Source organism: Nothobranchius furzeri, chromosome 8, assembly GCF_043380555.1.
Source record: "Nothobranchius furzeri strain GRZ-AD chromosome 8, NfurGRZ-RIMD1, whole genome shotgun sequence".
NCBI classification, from domain to species: Eukaryota; Metazoa; Chordata; class Actinopteri; order Cyprinodontiformes; family Nothobranchiidae; genus Nothobranchius; species Nothobranchius furzeri.
This window is the reverse complement of record NC_091748.1, coordinates 40,284,402-40,308,012: the sequence shown is the minus strand read 5'-3', so window position 1 is coordinate 40,308,012 and position 23,611 is coordinate 40,284,402. Positions and strand designations below refer to the sequence as shown.

The window sequence follows — 23,611 nt, the reverse complement described above, 5'->3', positions numbered from 1 at the left end:
AGATGTGCATGTGATTTAGTCAACAACCCCTCAAGGAGTCTTCAGCTTCATGCAGAAGCTGATAAAACAATTGCCCTTTGTGTTTGTTTTTTGTAGATGTCACCTTAAACGAGGAAATGATGAATAATTCTGTATAATATGAATATTACTTAACAAAAAAGCACACCAGGAACAAGGTGGTGGACTATTTCTGATCATCTGTTGAACATTCATTTGAGGACAATGTGATTTGAAATTTGGACAAAGAAGAAAAGAGGTTTGAGAGAAGCGTTTGTGAAGCTTCGCATCTGTAAATGAACAGTTTTGTCCTCAAGAGAGGTGGAGGCCTGATGCATAACCTCTCTCTGCGTATCAGGCTGCTCTTTCAACCTTTCTATGAAAAAAATCATGTCTCCATGTCAGAAATGATTTAGCTCAAAGCTATGAACGGCTTATAAGGTTAAAACAAAAATAAAAAACCGAGTAAAAAACTAACTTGCAAATAAAAAGCAACATTTTTAGGTTTGTGAAAACCTCTTCCATCTGTTTTGTTCCACAAGTTTCTGTAAGTATTTGCATGTTGACCTTTGTCAATAAGGCTTGTCATTCATTCATTCATTCATTCATTATCATTTTTGGGTGCAATTCTCTAGACTAAACATGAAAAATTAAGTCTCTTTTTATAGATTACCTGAAAATAATTGACGCAACTAGGTGATTGATCTGTTAGTCTGGTACTACAAAACAGTTTTAAAATCTTTTAAACCAAGTTCATTTCATTGTTTTTACAGAGTAAATAATACATTAGAAGTGAAGTTTAACTTCCACCTCTGGTTTCTAACAATGAGTACCTGAGTAGCCCAAAATGTCAGGATCTGTCATCTTTGTCTGCCAAGATTTTTCCTTGCCTTTTTGGAAAATGTCACAAAGCAAATGAAATATTTGGAGTAAATAAGTTAAACCGTATTGTGTGATTACGATCTGTTCAAATCAACATGAAGCTGTGATGTATAGGTCTGCAGTAATTCATCTAAAAAGATCTACAAGAAAATTCAAAAGCTACTAAAACACACCTAACAAACCTTAATTTATTGTGCATTACAAAAAAACAAACAAAAACAACAAAAAATGTCATATATGTCATACACACACACACACACACACACACACATATATATATATATTCACTTTTATTAGCACAAATGCTTCAGCAGCACGTTTTCAGAGACACATCAACGTTTATAAGCCTGGCCCAGAGCCCTGTTCCACTTGTTAAATTTCCTCTAGACTCCAAGCTTATGTCTCTCCCTACCAGAACCAAAGTACTACTAGCTGCCAACCTTCTGTCTCTTATGGATTTGTCAGCAATCATTCAAAATTGTGCAACTACAATGTTTTATTGTAACCTATCACAGACATTATTTGTCCAGATGAAAATACTTGCATTAATGCCAATGTTTGTCTTCGATGTTTGAATGATTTTTACACAGTGAAAAAGCGTTGCTGGAGTCACAAACTCTGTGTTGTGCTTTTGCATGTCTAAACAAAGGCAAGATGATTAAAAAGGGAAGTTAGGAGTAACAGAAAGCTGTCTCTTTAGCATAGCGTGCACTGGCGACAACCAAATTTGTTTCTTGTTGACAGCAAGCGGATGCACGCGCTGTATGCTGGCTGTTTGTTTTTGAAAAAGCCTGTTTTTCCTGCATTCCCATACAGATGGGAAAAAATAGACCAGCTTTTGTCTAGCTTTGAGTTAGACCTCTGGCTAGTTTAAAACTTCTATGTACAACATCACATGCCTGCAGCTTCTTCACAATAAAGGTCTTCTTTTCAGTTTCCTCTTGATTCATTCCTGCCCTCGGATGTTTAGCAGCATTTTGGTCTCATTTCCAATAAAATTTCTGGGTAAAAGAACTAATTACCTTTTCTTATTCATTTATTTTCCTTCACATTTTTTATCTAAAACTTTCCTTTTTCCATATTTTTATAATGACATTTTAAAATAATTTATTTTATTTTTTGTTCTTGTAAGAACACCTTGTGAGACGCTATAATAATGGAGTAAAAAACAAAAAAAAAAACCAAACAGAAATACTTCAAATATTCAAAATATTAAATATTTTAAAATTGAGTCTATCACAGAGTACATCTTGCTCACCATTCCAAGGGCAGCTTGCAGGATGTTTCAGAATAAGAAGATAACACAACTCAGCTTTCCTCTGAACACTTGGAAGAGCTATATCAACATAAAGCAGGCAGACCAGTGGACTCCCTCCCTCCTCCACTGACCTCCTGAACCATGTCCTACCTCCATACCCCCTGCAATTAACTTCTTGCCCCTCTCGCCAACTCACCATCTCCCCGCCGTCCTCTGTCTGACATCAACCTGGTCATGGAAGCTATTGCTTATCATGTCTCCAGGACAAATGTGGGCCTAATGATGTTTTAGAGACGTTAGCTTTCCCTATCCCTGGTATGATATCTACAAGATAAAAAATGTTAGTTCACTTACGTAATCCCAGAAACCTTACAACAGTTCCTTATCAGGCCGATTCTGCGCAGTGTCCTTCCACCATCTCCACAAAAGTTGCTAAATGTTAGATCCCTGAACAGCAAGTCGTGTTTAGTGAATGATCTTATCTCTGCTTATAATCTCGACATTATAATCCTATCTGAAATCTGGTTAAATGATTGTAGCTGTGCACCAGTACTCTTAGAATCAACACCACCAAATTTCACATCTCTAAATGTGGTTCGATCTGACAAGAGAGGTGTTGGTGTAGCTGCTATTTTTAAAGACCCATCCGGTTGCTTACAGATAGTGCATGGTGACTTTGGCTTTTTGAGTATCTTCGATTTGAGTTAAAAGGTACACCCAAGATCTCAGTGTTAGATCTTAGTGCATGACCCTGGATGACCTCCAGGGTCATGCATTCATTTATTAGAAAACGTCACTGAGCTTCCCTCTGTTATCACAACAGACTTCAATCATCTTCTCATAACTGGTGACTTCAACATCCACGTTGATGAGCAAAATATAAAACTGCAGTACAATTCCTTGGAGTGCTCGAACTACTAGACATTGTCCAGCATTTCATGTTCCTACACACATTCAAGGTTACACACTAGCCTTCATTTTAACCAAAGATCTTGATGTATCAGACATTTTTATTAAGAATGTTGGCCTCTCTGATCATTTCTGTGTTTTTTCTGAGATATCCGTTTTACCTCTTACCAATCATAACTCAGTTGTTCTCAAAAAAGGTATTTATGTAAGGACCAGAACTGGAACACCCGTGAAGACACCAGACACAGTAAGACGATTAACAGTCTTTATTAGCCTGAAGCTATGAGGAGGTGTTTACCGGAGTAATACTCAGGTAGGTGCAGAGTCGAAGGCAGGCGTGGGTCAAAACCGGATCGAGGCGAAGCAGGTACGGGGAGCAGGCTAGAGACGTGGTCGTGAACAGGTGAAGGTCATGGTGGCAGGCAGAGTTCTTGGCGATGGTCAGACGTGGAAACGAGGTAGAGAGACTATGATCAGGCAGGGTGACAAAAGGCTGGAAGATCTACCAGCAGAAGCGTTCAATAATCTGGCGCTGGCTTGGTGATGGACCTGGAGTCTTATAGGGAGTGATGCAGGTGGAGCTGATGAGGAGATAATGTGAGACAGGTGGTTTGGATGATGTTGATGGTGAGTTGACTGTGGTTGCTCGGGGAAATAGGGCTTGGCTGGCACATGGTCATGACAATTTAAGTGACAACACTGCATCAGTTTTTAGTGAACTAATGAATATGTCAACAAGTCTCTCAACCAACTGTGTTGATTCCCTGCTAAATCACTTCAACAGCAAAACTCTAGAGAATTGACACCATTGCTCCAGAAAAGCAAAAAAAAAAAAAAATTATATATATATATATATGTATATATATATATATATATGTATATATATATATATATATATATATATATATATATATATATATATATATAGACTCATATATATATATATATATATATATATATATATATATGGAGTCTATATATAGACTCCATATATATATATATATATATACATATATATATATATATATATATATATATATATATATATATATATATATGGAGTCTATATATAGACTCCATATATATATATATATATATATATATATATATATATATATATATATATATATATATATGTATATATATATATATATATATATATGGAGTCTATATATAGACTCCATATATATATATATATATATATATATGAGTCTATATATATATATATATATATATATATATATATACATATATATATATATATATACATATATATATATATATATGTATATATATATATATATATATATATATATATATATATATATATATATATGGAGTCTATATATAGACTCCATATATATATATATATATATATATATATATATATATATATATATATATATATATATGGAGTCTATATATAGACTCCATATATATATATGGCAAAGCAAAAAGCTCCATGGAGGTTCACTAAATCATTTACAAACCAAAAGAAAGATTTCCGCAAGGTTGAGTGTAAATGGAGGAAAAGTAACCTTCCTGATCACTATCAGTCCTACAGACAGCAGCTGTGTATTTACAACTTTGTATCAAATAAGGTGAGACAAGCCTTTTTCTCTAAAGCAGGGGTGGGGAACCCTGGTCCATCGAGGGCCGCTATCCAGCATATTTTTATTTCAACCTTGCTTCAACACATCTGATTTCAATCAGTAGGTGATTAACAGGCTTCTGTAGGGCTTGATGTGCTGCTGAATAGGTGACTCAACCACTGAATCAGAAATGTTGGAGCAAAGACATGCAGGATATCCTTCTGTAGGACCAGGATTCTTCACGTCTGCTCTAAAGTGATAAAAACAAAACATTGACAATTCTTGTGTTCTGTTTGCCACTGTCGAGGGCCTAACTAATCAACCGCTCCTGGTTTCATGTCCCAGTCTAAGTGTAATGAGTTTGCATCCTTTTTAAATGAGAAAATCTTAAACATCAGCTCAGCGATTTACTCCTCCATGTCCACCAGTACAACCAGACCACAGCTACAGCCACACAAAAACACTCTGGCTAGAATGCCACTTGTCATTATGATTATGATTATGATTGGGGTCTCATGTCAGTTCTCTAGTTCGCTCTTCCTTCTTCCATCTCAGGAACGTTGCTAAGCTGAGTCCCATTCTGTCCCGCTCTGAACTTGAGACAGTTCTCCACACCTTCATCTCCTCACGCTTAGACTACTGTAACTCTCTTTTCACGTGTCTGAGCAGAACCTCCCTGAACCGTCTACAGGTGGTTCAGAACGCCTGTGCTCGGCTTCTGACCAAGTCCTCCAAACACACCCACATCACCCCGCTTCTCCTCCAGCTTCACTGGCTGCCAGTCAACTTCAGGGTTCATTTCAAGATCCTGGTTCTGGTCTATAGGGCCTTACATGGACAAGCACCATCTTACATTGGTGATCTTCTTAGTCCCTACACCCCCAGCAGGTCCCTGAGGTCCAGTGATCAAAGCCTACTGGTTGTGCAGCACCAGGCTAAAGGTCAAAGGTGACAGATCATCTGCTGCTGTGGCCCCCAGACTCTGGACCTCTCTCCCCCTGAGCCTGAGATCAGTGGACTCAGTGGTCTCCTTTAAAAAGCAGCTGAAGACTCACTTGTTCAAGCAACATTTCAAGAGGATGTGCTCAGGGATTTCCGTAAGCAAAACCCTCGGAAATCCCCGGGCCCGGACGGTGTCTCCCCCGCTACCCTGAGACACTGCGCAGAGGTATTGTGTCCAATCTTCACGGACATCTTTAACATCTCCTTGGAGTCCTGCCATGTTCCAGCCTGCTTTAAGCTTTCCACCATTGTCCCTGTCCCTAAGAAACCCCGTATCACTGGACTGAATGATGACAGGCCTGTGGCGCTGACGTCTGTAGTCATGAAGTCTTTTGAGCGCCTGGTCCTCCCTCATCTCAAGTCCTTCACCTCCCCCCTCCTGGACCCTCTGCAGTTTGCATACAGAGCTAATAGGTCTGTAGACAACACCATCAACCTGGCCCTCCACTTCATCCTGCAGCACCTGGACTCCCCGGGAACCTACGCTAGGATCCTGTTTGTGGACTTCAGCTCTGCGTTCAACACCATCCTCCCTGCTCTGCTCCAGGACAAGCTCTCCATGCTTAACGTACCCAACAGGTAGGTGGTGCAGGTGGATCACTAACTTCCTGACAGACCGTAGGCAGTGCGTGCGGCTGGGGAAGAATGTTTCCACCACTAAGACTATTAGCACAGGATCCCCACAGGGCTGTGTACTTTCTCCTCTGCTCTTCTCCCTGTACACAAACTGCTGCACCTCGAGCCATGACTCCGTTAAACTGATCAAGTTTGCGGACGACACCACCCTCATCGGGCTCATCTCTGACGGTGATGAGTCCGCCTACAGGAGGGAGGTGGAACGGCTGGTGTACTGGTGCAGCCGCAACAACCTGGAGCTCAATGCTCAGAAGACAGTGGAGATGATTGTGGACTTCAGGAAAGTCACAGCCCCATCTCTCCCCCTCGTCCTGACGGACACCCCCGTCACCACTGTGGACTCCTTCCGCTTCCTCGGAACCACCATCACACATGACCTTAGGTGGGAGCCATCCATCAGCTCGCTGATCAAAAAGGCCCAGCAGAGGATGTACTTTCTGCGGCAGTTGAAAAAGGCCAAGCTGCCGGCCCAGATGATGGTGCAGTTTTACACGGCCACCATTGAGTCCATCCTCACCTCCTCCATCGCTGTGTGGTACGCTGGAGCCACGGTGAGGGACAAACACAGACTGCAGCGCATTGTGCGCTCTGCTGAGAAGGTGATTGGCTGCAGCCTTCCATCTCTCCAGGACCTGTACGTCTCCAGAACTCGGGGGCGTGCAGGTCGGATAGCAGCTGACCCTTCGCACCCAGGTCACAGACTTTTTGAGCCGCTTCCCTCAGGCAGGAGGTTACGGTCCATCCGGACCAGAACCTCCCGCCATAAGAACAGCTTCTTTCCATCTGCCGTTAGACTTGTGAATAGATTATAAACACACAACCATGCTCGTCTTCTGTACTCGACACAAAGTCACGTTATCGGCCATGTTACCATTACCTGCCTTTTTTATAGCTGAAAGTTTTATTCTAGTTTTTTCATTATATTTTATTCTATTTTTAATCTTATTATTCATGTCATATGTAGCACATTAGTACCGAAGCAAGTTCCTAGTTTGTGAATTGTTTGTTCACTGACAATGGCAATAAACCTGATTCTGATTCTGATTCTGATTAGATGATATAGTTAGGAGCTTAAACTCATCTAACTGTTGTCTTGATATACTACCAACTAACTTCTTTAAAAATGTCTTTAATTGCATGAACGCTGATATAGGGAAAATTGGTAATTGCTCCTTAGTGTCGGGAATTTTTCCTAATTCACTAAAAACTGCTGCTTTTAAGCCTCTTCTGAAGAAAACTAGATCCCTTAGAGATGAATAATTACAGACTGTCATGACTCCCATCCTTCACCCTCCTCTGCCTCCTCAATTCATCTTCATTCAGCTCACCTGGTCCCTTCACCAAGCTCCTGACAAGCCCTGTTTCCCTGGCAACCACAATTAACTCCATTCTTCTCACCTGTTCCTGCCATCAGCTTCATCCACTTCACCTGCTCCTGACTCCTCAGCTCATCTCACACACCTGCTTCCCCTGCTATAAAAGAACCATCCTGCTATCCAGTCTCGGCCAGATTACTGAAAACTTTGGGCCAGTAAATTCTCCAGCCATCCACCCTGCCTGATCTCTGCCTCCGGACCTCGTTTTTCTCCTGACCCCAGCCTTGTACTCTGCCTGCCATTTTGACCTTCGCCTGTCTCCGACTCTGTCTCCAGCCTCGCCCATCTGGTAACTCCACTAAAAATAAAATACCTTTTTTTTTTTTTAAATATACTTTAACTGTGTTTGGCGTCATTACGGGTCTTCTGAGTTCAGCTCATGACACAGACCCATTTCTATTCTGCCCTTCATTGGGAAAATGATTGAAAAAGCAGTTATGATCCAGCTGAACAATTTCTTGGAGACAAACAACCTCCTGAATGGTTTCAGTCAGGCTTTAAACAACACCACAGTATGGAGATGGCACTGATTGAAGTATTAAATGATATCCATATTGATACAGATTCAGGCAAAACATCTGTTTTAGTGATGCTTGATTTCAGTGCAGCTTTGATACCATGGACCACAACATCCTTTTTGTTAGACTGTTACAACCCCCCAGTCTAGGATATAGGGGAATGCAACATGACAGTCACAATGATAGAGGAGGCAGGTCGGCTAAAGAGCAAAAGGTTGTTTATTTGTTGAGGGGGGGTACAGGGGAAGAAGGGACCTGTGGGTTGACCAAATAAATGAAATCAGTATAACAAACACACCCTAACTAAACTCTTAATCTTAGAAAAGAAAAGACATTCCTAAAATAACTTTCAACATTGCTTCAACACATCTGATTTCAGTCAGTAGGTGATTAACAGGCAACCACAAAAATAACTTTCAACAAACCAGTACAAGGGAGGTACTTCCCACTCTTACCTAGTGTTTTTAGACATCCTGATACTACGTGTGCAGATGTACAGGGTACCCCATCTTACCTGGTCTGCAACGTTCCCACCACGTACCTGACAGCCAGTTTAAAAGGACTTCAGCATCAACATTTCAACTAAGAGCATAGAAAAACAAGCTCTGGGCTCAACGGCTGGATCAGAACAAAAAGGCTCCAGCTTCCACCAGGTGTAGGCTATTTAAAGGCAGGCTCCGTAGCTGATTTGAGCAACCAGGAACACAGCAGCCAATCACTGGCAGAAAGGGAAGGTCCACCTCAGAATGTAGCAGGCAACTTGAACCTGGAAAAGAAGACAGTTATAGAAACTGCCAGCAAAAGTGCATTGCACGTAACATTCAATTCAATTCAAGATTATTTATATAGCGCCAAATCACGACAAGAGTCGTCTCAAGGCACTTCACATACTAAACATTCCAATTCACAGTTCATTCAGCCAATCAGAAATAATGTTTCCTATATAAGGAACCCAGCAAATTGCATCAAGTCACTGACTGGTGTCAGTGACTATACAGCAATCCTCATACTAAGCAAGCATGCAGCGACAGTGGAGAGGAAAACTCCCTTTTAACAGGAAGAAACCTCCAGAGAATCCTGGCTCAATATAAGCAGCCATCCTCCACGACTCACTGGGGATGGAGAAGACAGAGCAGACACACACACACAAACACACACACACACACACACACACACACACACACACACACACACAAGTAATGTGTTTATAGTTATATTGCGATGTCTTAGTAAATATTGTATTTGGTGAAAGATAAACTTTATTGTATTTATCCTAGTGTATCTATAATTAAACAGATAAACTAGTAGTAGCACATCCAACGTCAAGGAAAGCAAAAAGCCATCATCAGGAGAGAGAGAATGTTTAAGTGGTTAGCAGCAGTGTGGTAAGACGATGGCCCCCTCCATGAGGCCACCACAGCTCAGCAGAACGTCATTGTAGCTTCTTCTGGGGAGAAAAACACTCACAGAGAAAATAAAGTTAACAGCTGAAATTGCACAAAATAGTACAGTTAAAGAGCAGACTGTACAAGAAAACAGTAGAGTGTGAAAAGTGGTCAGTGTGTCCTCCAGCAGTCTAAGCCTATAGCAGCATAACTACAGAGTTAACTCTGGATAACCTATCCTATTTAGATGGAGGCATGTTGGAGACAGGGCAAGGGAGAGCTGTCTTTACTGACTGTACACTCCACCTCCCTGTACTCCCCCACTTGTCCAGATGCAGGCTAACATCAGATTTTAACTATAAGCCCTATCAAATAAAAATGTTTTAAGCCTATTCTTAAAAGTAGACAAAGTGTCTGCCTCACGGACTAAAGCTGGGAGCTGGTTCCACAGGAGAGGAGCCTGATAACTAAAAGATCTGCCTCCCATCCTAATTTTAGATATTCTTGGAACCACCAGTAGACCTGCAGTCTGAGAGCGAAGTGCTCGGTTAGGAACATATGGAACAATCAGATTACTGATGTATGATGGAGCTTGATTATTAAGAGCTTTATATGTGAGAAGAAGGATCTTAAAATCTATTCTGAATTTAAAAGGTAGCCAATGTAGGGAAGCTAAGACAGGAGAGATATGATCTCTCTTTTTAATTCTCATCAGAACTCTAGCTGCAGCATTTTGGACAAGCTGAAGACTTTTAACTACATTCTGTGGATTTCCTGAGAGTAATGAATTACAGTAATCCAGTCTTGATGTAATAAATGCATGAACTAGTTTTTCAGCATCACTCCTGGAAAGTATGCTTCTAATCTTAGCAATATTCCGAAGGTGGAAAAAGGAAATCCGACAAACTTGTGAAACCTGGGATTTGAATGACATGTCCTGGTCAAAGATAACACCAAGGTTCCTTACTTTGTTCTCGGAGATTAATGTAATGCCATTAAGGTCAGGCGATTGGCTAAGCAATTTCCTTTTCTGGATTTCTGGTCCAAAGATGAGAACTTCCGTCTTGTCTTGATTTAAAAGCAAAAAGTTTAGAGTCATCCAATTTTTTATGTCCTCAAGACAAGCCTGTAATGTACCCAACCGATTAGGTTCATCAGGGTTAATGGATAAATATAGCTGAGTATCGTCAGCATAACAGTGGAAGTTTATCCCATGCTGTCTAATGATTTTACCAATTGGGAGCATATATATAGTAAAAAGAATTGGTCCAAGCACTGAACCCTGTGGTACTCCACAAGTAACCCTGGAGTATGAAGACGATTTGTCATGTACGTTTACAAAATGAAATCTGTCAGACAGGTAGGATTTAAACCAGCCTAGCGCTGCTCCTTTGATCCCTACAACATGTTCAAGTCTTTCTAAAAGAACATTGTGATCAACTGTGTCAAAGGCAGCACTGAGATCTAACAAGACTAGAACAGACACAAGATTCTTATCTGAGGCCATGAGAATATCATTTGTAACTCTCACTAATGCAGTTTCAGTGCTGTGATACTCTCTAAAACCAGACTGAAATTCCTCAAACAGAGCATTAGTGTTTAAATGCTCACATACTTGGATGGCCACTATTTTCTCCAGGACTTTGGACAAAAATGGAAGGTTAGATATTGGTCTATAATTCATTGGGTCATCTGGATCCAGAGAAGGCTTCTTAAGTGAAGGTTTGATTACAGCCACCTTAAAATCTTGTGGTACATACCCATTTACTAAGGATAGATTGATTGTATCTAGAATGGGGGCAGTAACCAAAGGAAATGCATCTTTAAATAATTTGGTTGGGATTGGATTCAAAATGCAAGTTGAAGGTTTAGATGAAGCTAATATTTTTGATAACTCTGAAAGCTCAACTGGATCAAAACGGTTCAAGCACAGATGAGGTTCTACAGTCACCCCTGAAGCTGCCTCACTTACTGAGGAAGAAGAAATCGCATTAGGGAGGATGCTAAAGATTTTGTTTCTAATAGAATTAATTTTACTTGTAAAAAATCCCATGAAGTCATTGCTGCTGAGGGCTAAGGGAATAGATGGCTGAGAGCTATGATTCTGTGTAAGTTTAGCAACTGTACTGAAAAGAAATGTAGGATTATGCTTATTCTCCTCAATTAATGCTGAAAAATAAGCAGTTCTAGTTTGTTGAAGCTTATTTTTATAAAGCACAAGACTATTTTTCCAGGATAGGTAGGCCTCCTCATGGTACGTAGAGCGCCATGTTCTCTCCAATTTCCTAGAGTTTTGTTTTAAGGCTCGTAAATGAGAGTTAAACCAGGGAGCCAACTTCCTGTCCCTAATTACCTTCTTTTTTAAAGGGGGAACATCATCTAATGCCACACGTTAAGAGGAATTAACATGATGAACTAAGGCACCAATTTGTGAGGGGCTAGAACTGAAAATATTGCCCTCTGCTACGTTCCTCTGAGACGCTGAGGACAGTAAAGATGGAACAGTTGATTTAAAAGACGCAACTGCGTTGTCAGATAGAGACCGACTATAGTGAAATTTACTTTCATGTCTCGAGAACTCAGTTATAAAAAACTCAAAGGTTATCAGAAAGTGGTCCGAGAGGACTGGATTATGTGGAAAGATCGTTATTTCCTCACACTCAATAAGTCAGCACAAGGTCCAATGTATGATGGCAGGAGTGGGTGGAGCTATGTATTCTTTGAGTGAAACCAATTGAGTCCAAGATATCACTAAAGGCTACATTGAGGCAATCATTTTCAATGTCCACATGAATGTTGAAATCCCCCACTACAATGACCTTATCAGTATTTAGCACCAAATCAGATAAAAAATCAGAGATCCACCTTGTATATAAACTGCACTTATAATGGCCGATGTAAACTCTCGAGGTAGATAAAAAGGATGACACATGATGGACAGTAGTTCCAGATTTGGTGTGCAGGAGCGTGTCAAAGGAACAACGTTCACACTGTTGCACCAACTGTTGTTCACCATTAAACACACACTGCCTCCCCTTGAGGTCCCCGAGTCCCGTGTCCTGTCCATGCGGTGAACCGAGAAGAACTCGGCCGGCTGGATGGCGTAGTCCGGCACCGCTGGGGTCAGCCATGTCTCGATGAAGCAGAGATTGCAGTCCCGAATGTCTCTCTGGAACTTTATCCTGGCCCTAAGGTCATCAAGTTTGTTCTCCAGCAACTGGACGTTGGCAAGCAGGATGCTAGGCAGAGGTGTGCGGTATGCACGGACTCTCAGCCTGTTCCTGACGCCGGCTTGTTTCCCTCGAGGCCGCCGCTTCGCGTTGTGTTGCGTCCTTTGTTCTCCCTCAAGAGCTCACTCGGCCAGCTCAGATCCGGAGTTAAAAACTCGGAATTGTGAGTACATTGTATACCAATAGAAACAAGAGTGTCACTGTCATACCTAATGTCCCCAATGGTGATGAATTTAATGATTTAAGAACACTAAAAACTAACTTAAAAAACAAAAAACAAGGAAGAGGTGGTCGGAGCAGTCATGACGGCAGCCGATCTCACGGTACCATGTTTCCAGTCCCTTTCCTCTGAAGCCAGTGATCACAGGTATAGGATAATGGCACATTTTGCTAGGTGTCGATGGAGCAGCGTCTATGTCGAGTTTGTTTGCTCTGTGTACCTGCTCTTTGGACACGCGCAGGTAGACACGTATGTCTTTACCCCGGAGTGTCTTCTCACCGGAGGGACTGAGACACAAGGGCTGAGGCTTCCACTGACGCTTCAGTTATGCCACCAAACTTATGCTGTGCTACTAGTTGGAAACAGGTGTTCATGCAGCAGCTGATTGCAATGGTTGATGAGTGTTTTCAGGGAGGGGAGAAACAGCTCGTTCACAGCCCCTGATTGCACTTATTGTTTTCAGATGGCCCAAACCGGAGCTACTAGACAACAGGATTACCCACAGAGGAGTTTCCTTCTTTTTTCCCAATGGAAGATAGTGCAAAGCAAAAGCTTAAGAACACATAACAAGCACTAACAGACTCTCAAGGCCCTTTGGTGCAGATTCAAGTCTGTTTGAAAGTGCTTGCAGTTGCTTTTTAAGCTTTGCTTCAGGTGAGAGGACAGCCCACCTAGATCACCTGATGAGTGTTTTCAGGGAGGGGAGAAACAGCTCGTTCACAGCCCCTGATTGCACTTATTGTTTTGAAAATATATATTTTCAAAGTCTGGATTCTGGATAGGGCTGCGCAGTGACGCAGTGGTTAGAGCTGTTGCCTTGCAGTGAGAAGGCCCTGGGTTCGCTTCCCAGCCTGGAATGTTTCTGCATGGAGTTTGCATCAATCAATCAATCAAAGCTTTATTTATAAAGCGCCTTCCACAACCCTGTCAGGAAGCCCAAAGCGCTGAACATGGTTCAGTTGTAGGTAAATATATTGAATAAATCAACAATAAAAGCAATTCAAATTACAAAATACAAATTACAAAATAGATGAAACATTCTGGTACAGGACACATGTGTGAAACACATTTGGATTGAGTGAATGGATTGAGTGAACCAATGAAAACTGTGAAATAAATTCAACATAAAAGAGGGCCAAAATCAAACATGTTCTGTGAATGTGAGAGTGTGTGAAAGCGTCTTTGGGGGTCTTGAAAAGCGCTATATAAGTTCAATGCCTTATTATTAATAATTCCGATAATTAAACCTGGGAAAGATCCAAGTATTCCGGAGAACTATAGACCGATAGCTTTGACATCTCATATAGGTAAAGTAATGGAAAGGATGATTACAGAAAGGTTAAATAATTATTTAGAAAGTAGGAATTTGTTAATGAAATATCAAAATGGGTTTAGAAGTGGTAGAGGAACGATGGACACCATTAGGAAAGCACAAAACAATAAAGAGAGTTTAGTTATAGTTTATTTTGATATTGAGAAAGCATATGACATGGTGTGGAAGTAGGGCTTGCTGATTAAATTAAAAAGATTAGGAATAGAAGGAAGAACATATGAATGGATTAAGGACTTTTTGTTTAATAGATACATTCAGATAAAATAGGTGATAGTCAGAGGGTTATAGAGTTGACAATGGGACGCCACAGGGAAGTGTGATCAGTCCTGTCCTATTTTCTATTATGATCAATGATGCATTTGAAGATATAGGATATGATGTTGGGAAAGCATTGTTTGCAGATGATGGAATATTATGGAAAAGGGCAAGGAACATTCAATACTTGCAGAAGAAGATTCAGGAAGCAATAATACAAATAGGGATATGGTCATTTGAATGGGGATTTACATTTTCAGTGGACAAAACAAAAAATATGGTCTTTACAAAGAAAATAAATGTTACAATTGAGCTTAAATTATATAGGGAACCTTTGGAGCGAGTTCATAGTTTTAGATATTTGGGTGTTATATTTGATGAAAGGTTGATTTGGAAGGAGGATATTAATAACGTAGTTGAAAGATGTAAAAAGGTAATAAATATTATGAGGTGTTTAAGGGGTAATGATTGGGGGGCTAGTACCAGGCTTTAAAACAGGTATATATAGCAATGATCAGATCGGTTATTGATTATGGTAGTATTGTATATAGTTCCGCAAGTAAAACATTACTGAAGAAGATTGAAGTTATTCAAAGTCAGGCTTTAAGAATTTGTTGTGGAGCAATGAAAACCACACCGATAGTGTCCTTACAAGTAGAAATGGGAGAGATGCCATTGACTCTAAGATTCAAGTTGCTGAAATTAAATTATTGGGCTAGTGTACAAGGTAGTGAAGAGGGTGAGCATATGGTTAAGGGAGAGATGAAAGTAGGAGGGCAATGTTTCAATGGACAGTATGAGAGTATGATCTGGAAATCGTGTAAATTGGCGGAAGCCTTTAAATTAAATGATAAAGTTGTTAGTAAGAAATTTTTATATTCGCCTACTCCGTTTTGGTTATTTCCAAAAGTAATGATAGATTTTCATATTCACAATGTAATTAAAATACGGAAAGGTGTGGGAAACTGGGATAATGTTGTGGAAGAAAGATTAAATGACACTCATCAATCATTCATCCCGATCATCAAGAGTCAGGAAATATAACGGGATTTTCTTTCTGCATTCCGAAACTTAGCATACATCATAAAAGTCGAACTTCTAATAATCTGTCAGTTTATACAGTGGAAATGTTAGCCATTTCATTTAGTTTACAGTGGATAGAACAAAAAGGTGTTAGGAAAAGTATTATTTGCTCAGACTCCATGTCAGTATTATTATCAATTAAAGAAATGTCAGCTGATAAGAGGTCAGATATTTTGTATGAAATATTTGAGTGCTTGTTTAGGTTGATGAAGAATAATTCAGAGGTTAGATTTATGTGGGTTCCAGCTCACAGTGGAGTAGAAGGTAATGAAATAGCTGATTATTATACAAAGCAGGCAACAAAACTGGATACTGTGATGGAGGTTCCATATAGTGTTGCAGAAGTGAAATCAGTTATTAGACAGCAGATTCTGGATGAATGGCAAGAACAATGGATAAGGGATGTGAACGGAAGACATGTATGCAAATTAAAGAGAAAGGTTGGAAGAATGGAAGTCATTCAAATGAGTAACAGAAATCAAGCAGTAATATCAAGGATGAGAATGGGACATACAGCTTTGAACAGCACGCTTTTTATTCTTGGACGGCATAATACCGGTATGTGTGACTGTGGACTTGATAGGGAAACAGTAGAACATGTATTATGTACTTGTAGAAAATATGTGGGGAATAAGAAAATGTTAGTTGAAAAATTAAAAGTTAAAGGATATAAGAACTATAATTTGAATATTCTGTTAAATGGGGAGATAGTGGTTTATAAGTTAGTCATATTTTTTAAGGGAAAGTGGAATCCTTAATAGAATTAAGTTTTTTTTCAGTAGGATGCTCCCTACTTCAACTCACACTCCCTATCAGTAGGTGGCGGAAATGCACCTGAAAGTTGGTTGCCACCCGCCAATTAAACGACAAAAGAAGAAGGAGAAGAAGTTCCCTGCCAGATTATTGAACGCTCTTTGTCAGTAGATTTTCCAGCCTTGCACCTTGCCTGATCACAGCCTCTGGACCTCGTTTTCACGCCTGACCCCTGCCTAGTACGCTGCCTGCCATCTCGACCCTCGCCTGTCTTCTCTAGCCTGCTCTATTTACCTGCTTCACCTCGTTCTGGTTTTTGACCCACGCCTCCTCTCCGACTCTGTCTCCAGCCTCGCCCTCCTCTGGTAACGCCACATCCAATAAAGACATTTTAAGGAACTTTACTGTGTTTGGTGTCATCACGGGCCTTCCAAGTTCTGATCATGACTAAATGGCAACATTTCTTCAGTCTGGCTAAAAGTCTGTTTAGTCTGTCTCATAATCATGACAGTTATGTCCTATTGAACAACAGTTGTATTTGATTCTAATTTTAATTATTCTGTTTCAGGTGGAATTGCTGTGTGATTCCTGTATCCTGTGGCCCATGACCGGTGTCAGCCCAGTTCTGGATGTGACCTTGCTGAGTTATCTGTAGCAAGGTTCTCGGCTGTCTGGAGGTGGTCTGAGTTGGTTCTGTGCTCTGTGGTGGCTGCTGGTTTCCTGGTGCTTGGGGCCGTTCCAGAGTGCACCTGATCCTTGGAGGTCTCACGCTTCACATCCCAGCACACACACGAACACATGCTTGTTGTTGTTCATGGTTTACATGTTTCTAGTTCATCCCACATTTTCTTGATGATTCTTAGAAATGTTTCTTTACAGGTGCAGCAGCTGGTTGCTGATTTTTATGTTGGTTTCCTAGCTGTTTTTACATTTCTCTTATTTGCTTGTTTGTCCTCTATCAACCCTCTTTATTCCAGATTGGTTGAGCATACATAATGTGGCGATACAGAACCCAAACCAATATTACAATAATATCAATTTTTATTCAAGGGGAACCTCATACACAAAAGGCTCCTCTTGATAGAGCAAATCTTTTCAGCACATTCTGACAGACAGACCACCATTTGTCTGTCATGTTGCTGTACAGGACATTTTTAGAGTTTTTCTTTTTAAAGATAAATAGTACAGGTGCTGGCCAGTAAATTAGAATATCATCAAAAGGTTGAAAATATTTCAGTAATTCCATTCAAAACGTGAAACTTGTACATTATATTCATGCAATGCACACAGACCAATGTATTTCCAATGTTCATTACATTTAAATTTGATATTCATAAGTGACAACTAATGAAAACTCCAAATTTGGTATCTCAAAAAATTAGAATATTCTGAAAAGGCTGAATATAGAAGACACCTGCTGCCACTCTAATCAGCTGATTTACTCAAAACACCTGCAAAGGCCTTTAAAAGGTCCCTCAGTCTTGTTTTGAAGGCACCACAATCATGGGGAAGACTTCTGACTTAACAGCTGTCCAAAAGACAATCATTGACACCTTGCACAAGGAGGGCAAGACACAAAAGGTGATTGCTAAAGAAGCTGGCTGTTCGCAGAGCTCTGTGTCCAAGCACATTAACAGACAGGCGAAGGGACGGAAAAAATGTGGTAGAAAAAAGTGTACAAGCTCTAGGGATAACCGCACCCTGCAGAGAATTGTGACGACAAACCCATTCAAAAATGTGGGGGAGATCCACAAAGAGTGGACTGCAGCTGGAGTCAGCGCTTCAAGAACCACCACGAGGAGACTCATGAAAGACATGGGATTCAGGTGTCGCATTCCGTGTGTCAAGCCACTCTTGAACAAGAAACAGCGCAAGAAGCGTCTCGCCTGGGCCAAGGACAAAAAGGACTGGACTGATGCTGAGTGGTCCAAAGTTATGTTTTCTGATGAAAGCAAGTTCTGCATTTCCTTTGGAAATCAAGGACCCAGAGTCTGGAGGAAGAGCGGAGAAGCACAGAATCCACGTTGCATGAGGTCCAGTGTAAAGTTTCCACCGTCAGTGATGGTGTGGGGTGCCATGTCATCTGCCGGTGTTGGCCCACTCTGTTTCCTGAGGTCCAGGGTCAATGCAGCCGTCTACCAGGAAGTTTTAGAGCACTTCATGCTTCCTGCTGCTGACCAACTTTATGGGGATGCAGACTTCACCTTTCAACAGGACTTGGCACCTGCACACAGTGCCAAAACCACCAGCACCTGGTTCAAGGACCATGGTATCCCTGTCCTTGATTGGCCAGCAAACTCGCCTGACCTTAACCCCATAGAAAATCTATGGGGTATTGTGAAGCGGAGGATGCAATACGCTAGACCCAACAATGCAGAGGAGCTGAAGACGACTATCAGAGCAACCTGGGCTCTCATAACACCTGAGCAGTGCCACAGACTGATCGAGTCCATGCCACGCCGCATTACTGCAGTTATTGAGGCAAAAGGAGCCCCGACTAAGTATTGAGTGCTATACATGCACATTCTTTTCATGTTCATTCTTTTCAGTTGGCCAACATTAGAGAAACAAACATTTTTTCATTGGCCTTTAGAATATTCTAATTTTCTGAGATACCAGATTTGATGTTTTCATTGGTTGTCACCTATAAATATCAAAATTAAACGTAATAAACATCGGAAATACATTGGTCTGTGTGCATTGCATGAATATAATGTACAAGTTTCACGTTTTGAATGGAATTACTGAAATATTTTCAACCTTTTGATGATATTCTAATTTACTGGCCAGCACCTGTATGATTGGGTTTTGCAATACGGCAGCCTCTAAGGTTTATTTTAGTAAGATTTTTAAACAAAGTAAAGTTAGTAAAGAACACATTTCTATTGGCTGCTAAGAAACTGTTGGACTTAAAATGGACCTGTTGTAGAAACAACTTGGCATAAATGATTCTTCCCTCCCTTTTTGTCTTAACCAAAGAAATTCCAGTAATTGAGCAAAAACATTAATTTTTTTACAACCCGTTTTATGAAACAACAGGACACAAAGTGTCGTTACATTTAAAAAAAAACAACCTTAAATAATAAAAGGGGCCCAGACAGCTGCAGAGTGAGTGGAACATTGGGTTGTGAAGGAAGAACAGAGTTGTCAGCAGTGTTATGGCTACAGATAAATTATATCAACACATTAGCTATAACAGTCAGGGATATGTTTATCCTGTTTGCCTGAAAATAAATCTGTCCTAAAGGCAAAATTCAAAAGCAGCGAGACTCCCACCTGGAAGTCTTTCACTGCTTTTGGAGCTGGCCATTAAGACAATTGGCAATGTTGGTTAAGAAATATCATTTCCCCTGTTTGTGAAATGAACTTTGTCTGACAAAAACTTCCCTGGACTGTCATGTCTGATGTGAGGATGCGCAACAACGGCATCATTTAAGCTAGAAATAAAAGTAGCCATTACACTGTTGACAAATCTCCTGGCCATCTCAATTTTAGCAGGTTTTACACCTGCCCTCCAGCTACACCTTTGGGTGATGGATGATATGATGATCATCATGAGGGTGTAGAAGGTGAAGCCGGTGCAGGTCCTCCTTCATGTTGACCAGCTTCACACTGCTGACTACCCCCATGTCATTGCCGCCACAGTGGATGAGAAGGACATCAGGAGCTGCTCCTGGCATGGAAAAAGAAGGGGAGAAGGTCTTTCCATCTCAGTCCGCCCCAACCGAACCAGGAGACACGGGCGTCAGGGAGGCCAAGGTTGTCTCCGAGGGTCTCTGCAACTCTCTGGGCACCACGCCTCACGTAGCTGTCTCCAATGATCCAAATGGCTATGGAGGAAAAAATAACAGGTTTGGCCTAGCTGTTTAAAGTACAAAACCATACATGAAGTGGTCAAGACAGGTACTTGGTACTTACACTTGCTGCTTTGTGTAGCTGACGTTGAAGACACACAGGCTTCCATGGTGACCTTTAAACAGATCTAAGAAAAAATGTAATAAAAGAATGAAACTTAAAAACTCCCAGACCTCATGTCATGATTGCTAATCAGCTATGGCTGATTTATTGTTTGGATCACAGTGAGCTACACTAATTCTAATATATTTTTATTTCTATTATACAAACATACTTTTTAATTATTATTTTCACATGACTGTTATCAGGCTCTCTTGTTCTGGTTCTCATGATAATTCTGTTTCTTCCAGTAAGTTATCTTGTGCATACTTCATCTGTATGTCTCCTTACTTTTGGTGAATTGTACTGAGTCCAGAATAAAGGCTACTTGGCTTTACAAGATACAAACAAGTATTAAGTTTTAGAATTATATGAAATGTATTTAACCTGCTAATTTATCTCAAATACTAATAACTACCGTATTTTCCGGACTATAAGTCACAATTTTTTTCATAGTCTGGCCGGTCCTGCGACTTATACTTCGGCAACATATATACCAAATTATGAAGGCTATACCGCGCTGCTGTGGGCTGGCTCCGGACCAGGAATGGGCTCCCCTGCCCCGCTGGGAATAAAAAACACACAGCCATCACCTGCTGGAGCCTGTGGTGCACCGTTACGCACCTGATCCAGCCCAGGAGTGAGCTCCCCTGACCCGCAGGGAACTAAAAACACACAGCCATCACCTGCTGGAGACTGTGGCACGCAGCTGCGGGCTGGATACGGCCCAGGTTTCAGCTCCTTTGCCCCGCCATCACCTACTGCAGCCTGTGGCGCGCTGCTGCGGGCTGGGTCCGACCCAGGGATGAGCTCCCCTGTCCCTCTGGGAGGGTTTCAAACACCACCATCCTCTGCTGGAGACTCTGGCGCACAGCTGCACCCGCGTTGTTTATTCTGTTATTGTTACCGGCACTTGTCTCAGATTTTGTAAGAAAAATAAAAAAAATGTCCCCCCAAAATGGGACTTATAGTCCAGTGTGACTTATATATGTTTTTTCTTCTTCATTATACATTTTATGGCTGGTGCGACTTATACTCCAGAGCAACTACTTACGTTAAAAATATTGAAAACTTGCTCAAAGAAAAATATATTTTCATTAAGGAAATAACATAAACTTACAGATGTAATACTTTTTTATTCACTGAAAGATAGTTTTCATGAAAAAGCGCCACAAACCTCCACACAAACTCCATGTGAGATTCAGGTCGCTGGTGTTCCACAGAGTTAGCTCCGGTTGTAGCTAGGTAGCTGCCTCCATTAGCTTAGCTCCCACCTCCGCGCTAGCTTTGGGTTAGCTTCAGTTTAGCTTGTAGGTAGTTCGACTGGGTGTCGTCATTTGATCCCAGTCTTACAGCCCCACCCTCAGCTCCACCTCTCTTCCCTTTTGTGGAATTGTCTGGGCTTGATGGAACCTGTGACACGGTCAAAATGGCGGTGGTGGCCACTTCCCGTTTTTCCTCAAAACGTGTTATTGGAGCCTATGGAAACCCATTGTCCACACACACACACACACACACACACACACACACACACACACACACACACACACACACACACATATATATATATATATATATATATATATATATATATATATATATATATATATATGTGTGGACAATGGGTTTCATATTCAATATACATATGTCGATGGTGTACACACAGTGTGAGAGCTGACCAAAGTGCTTCCCATAAAATACATTGCACCACAATAAAGTTGAAACTGGTTAAATAAACAATTAGAGCAACAAATAAATATAATCACAGACATGGTCATAAAGTCACAGGCCAATGGCCAAATGATGGACCGCGGACCTGTCCAGGATGTTTCCTGCCTCTCACCCAGTGACTACTGGAGATAGGCACCTGGTCCCTTCTCATTAAAAAGAAAGGTTAAGAAAATAAGTGAGTGACATCATCTTTTGAGCACCATATTTAAATGACATAAATCTGTTGAACATGTTTTCAAAAATCTAAAATAAAATGACAATAATCTAGTAAATAAAGCATTTCATATTGGAAGAAGAAAAAATAAAATACGGTCAAAGTTCTGATTCACAGTTGTTGTGGTAATGTTGCAGCTGCCGTTATTTTTTTACATGTTGACTCCAGAAAATGAGTTGCTAACAAACATCATGTAATCATATTCAATGGATTTCTAAGAAAATGACCTTTTTTGTGAGATGACCAGCTGGGCTCCTTTATGTGTACGAAGTGCATTATCTTATCTAGAACCAAACACACCACCTAAAAAGTTCCCAGTTCCTAAGTTAAGGATTAACTGAGTTGGACCTTGTCATGGTGTCAGCCAGCTATGATGTGTGCTGAAAAGCAGTTATACAGCAAAGAACAAAATGAATCAAACTGTCCTGGGAAAATGAGATGCATTTTCTTGGCACTCCTCTCCAGTTTTCTTCAGCCTTCATTTATTTTCCTAAGAGTGAATTTTGGAACTTAGTCTTGTGGCGTGCATTCAGCATAAATCTATTACCCAATAACAGTGTTTAAAACAAATGCTGGTTGCAACTGGATCCCTGACAGAAAGATCTCACAGGTTCAGCTTTTACTCCACTGACATGAGACTTTGTGACTGATTCGTTTTAAAACACAGACTTAAAGGATTGTTGGTATTCTCCCAAAATACATCTGATGACAATGTTATTCTATTTAATTTGACTGAAGTATAATGATTATGTTCAATTGGATTAAAATGTGATAGAATTTAATATAAACTAACATGATTTGATTTGTTCTTTAACTTAACTTCATTAATGTTTTTTAAAAGTACCCTGATATGAAATCTGTTGGAAAACGGGAAGCTTGTATCATAAACTATTAGAACACGTATTTCGTTTACGCAGCAAATGTTGCCATTCAGGTGCTGTTTATAAAATTAGAATAACATGAAAATGTTTATTTATTTTTGGAATTTTATTCAAAAAGTTAAACATTATATTAGATTATTCATTACACACAAACTAGTGTGTATTTCTTAATGATTAATGATTATAACTGACAATTAATGAAAATCCCAAATTCAGTATCTCAGAAAATTTGAATATCAGTTAAGACCAAAGCAAAAAATGACATTTAGAAATGTTGGCCAACTGAAAAGTGTGAGCATGTAAAGCACTCAATATTTAGCTGGGGCTTCTTTGGCCGGGATTACTGGAGCAATGTGGCGTGGCATGGAGTTGATCAGTGGTATTGTGAAGAGGAAGATGCAA

The 23,611-nt window shown here is 40.5% G+C and overlaps 1 protein-coding gene across 1 annotated transcript; it reads right to left on the bottom strand.

Moving 5' to 3' along the window:
• Positions 1–9,895: 9,895 nt before the first annotated feature.
• Positions 9,896–16,849, bottom strand: LOC139071405 (uncharacterized). The gene is made up of 6 exons (XM_070553863.1): positions 16,724–16,849; positions 13,226–13,324; positions 13,108–13,133; positions 12,842–12,994; positions 12,459–12,794; positions 9,896–10,805 (listed from the first exon to the last, which is right to left on the bottom strand). Exons 1-6 carry the CDS (start codon positions 16,847–16,849, stop codon positions 9,908–9,910), a joined length of 1,638 nt encoding a protein of 545 aa, XP_070409964.1. The 3' UTR covers positions 9,896–9,907.
• Between the last annotated feature and the right edge of the window lie 6,762 nt (positions 16,850–23,611).

Coding starts and splice junctions, on each gene's coding strand:
- LOC139071405 (XM_070553863.1), bottom strand. CDS start 16,849: ATGACACCAAACACAGTAAAGTTCCTTAAAATGTCTTTATTGGATGTG. Junction 12,995..13,107: donor GGGACTGGAAACATGGTACC/GTGAGATCGGCT, acceptor TGGGGACATTAG/GTATGACAGTGACACTCTTG. Junction 12,795..12,841: donor CTCGAGGGAAACAAGCCGGC/GTCAGGAACAGG, acceptor ACCTCTGCCTAG/CATCCTGCTTGCCAACGTCC.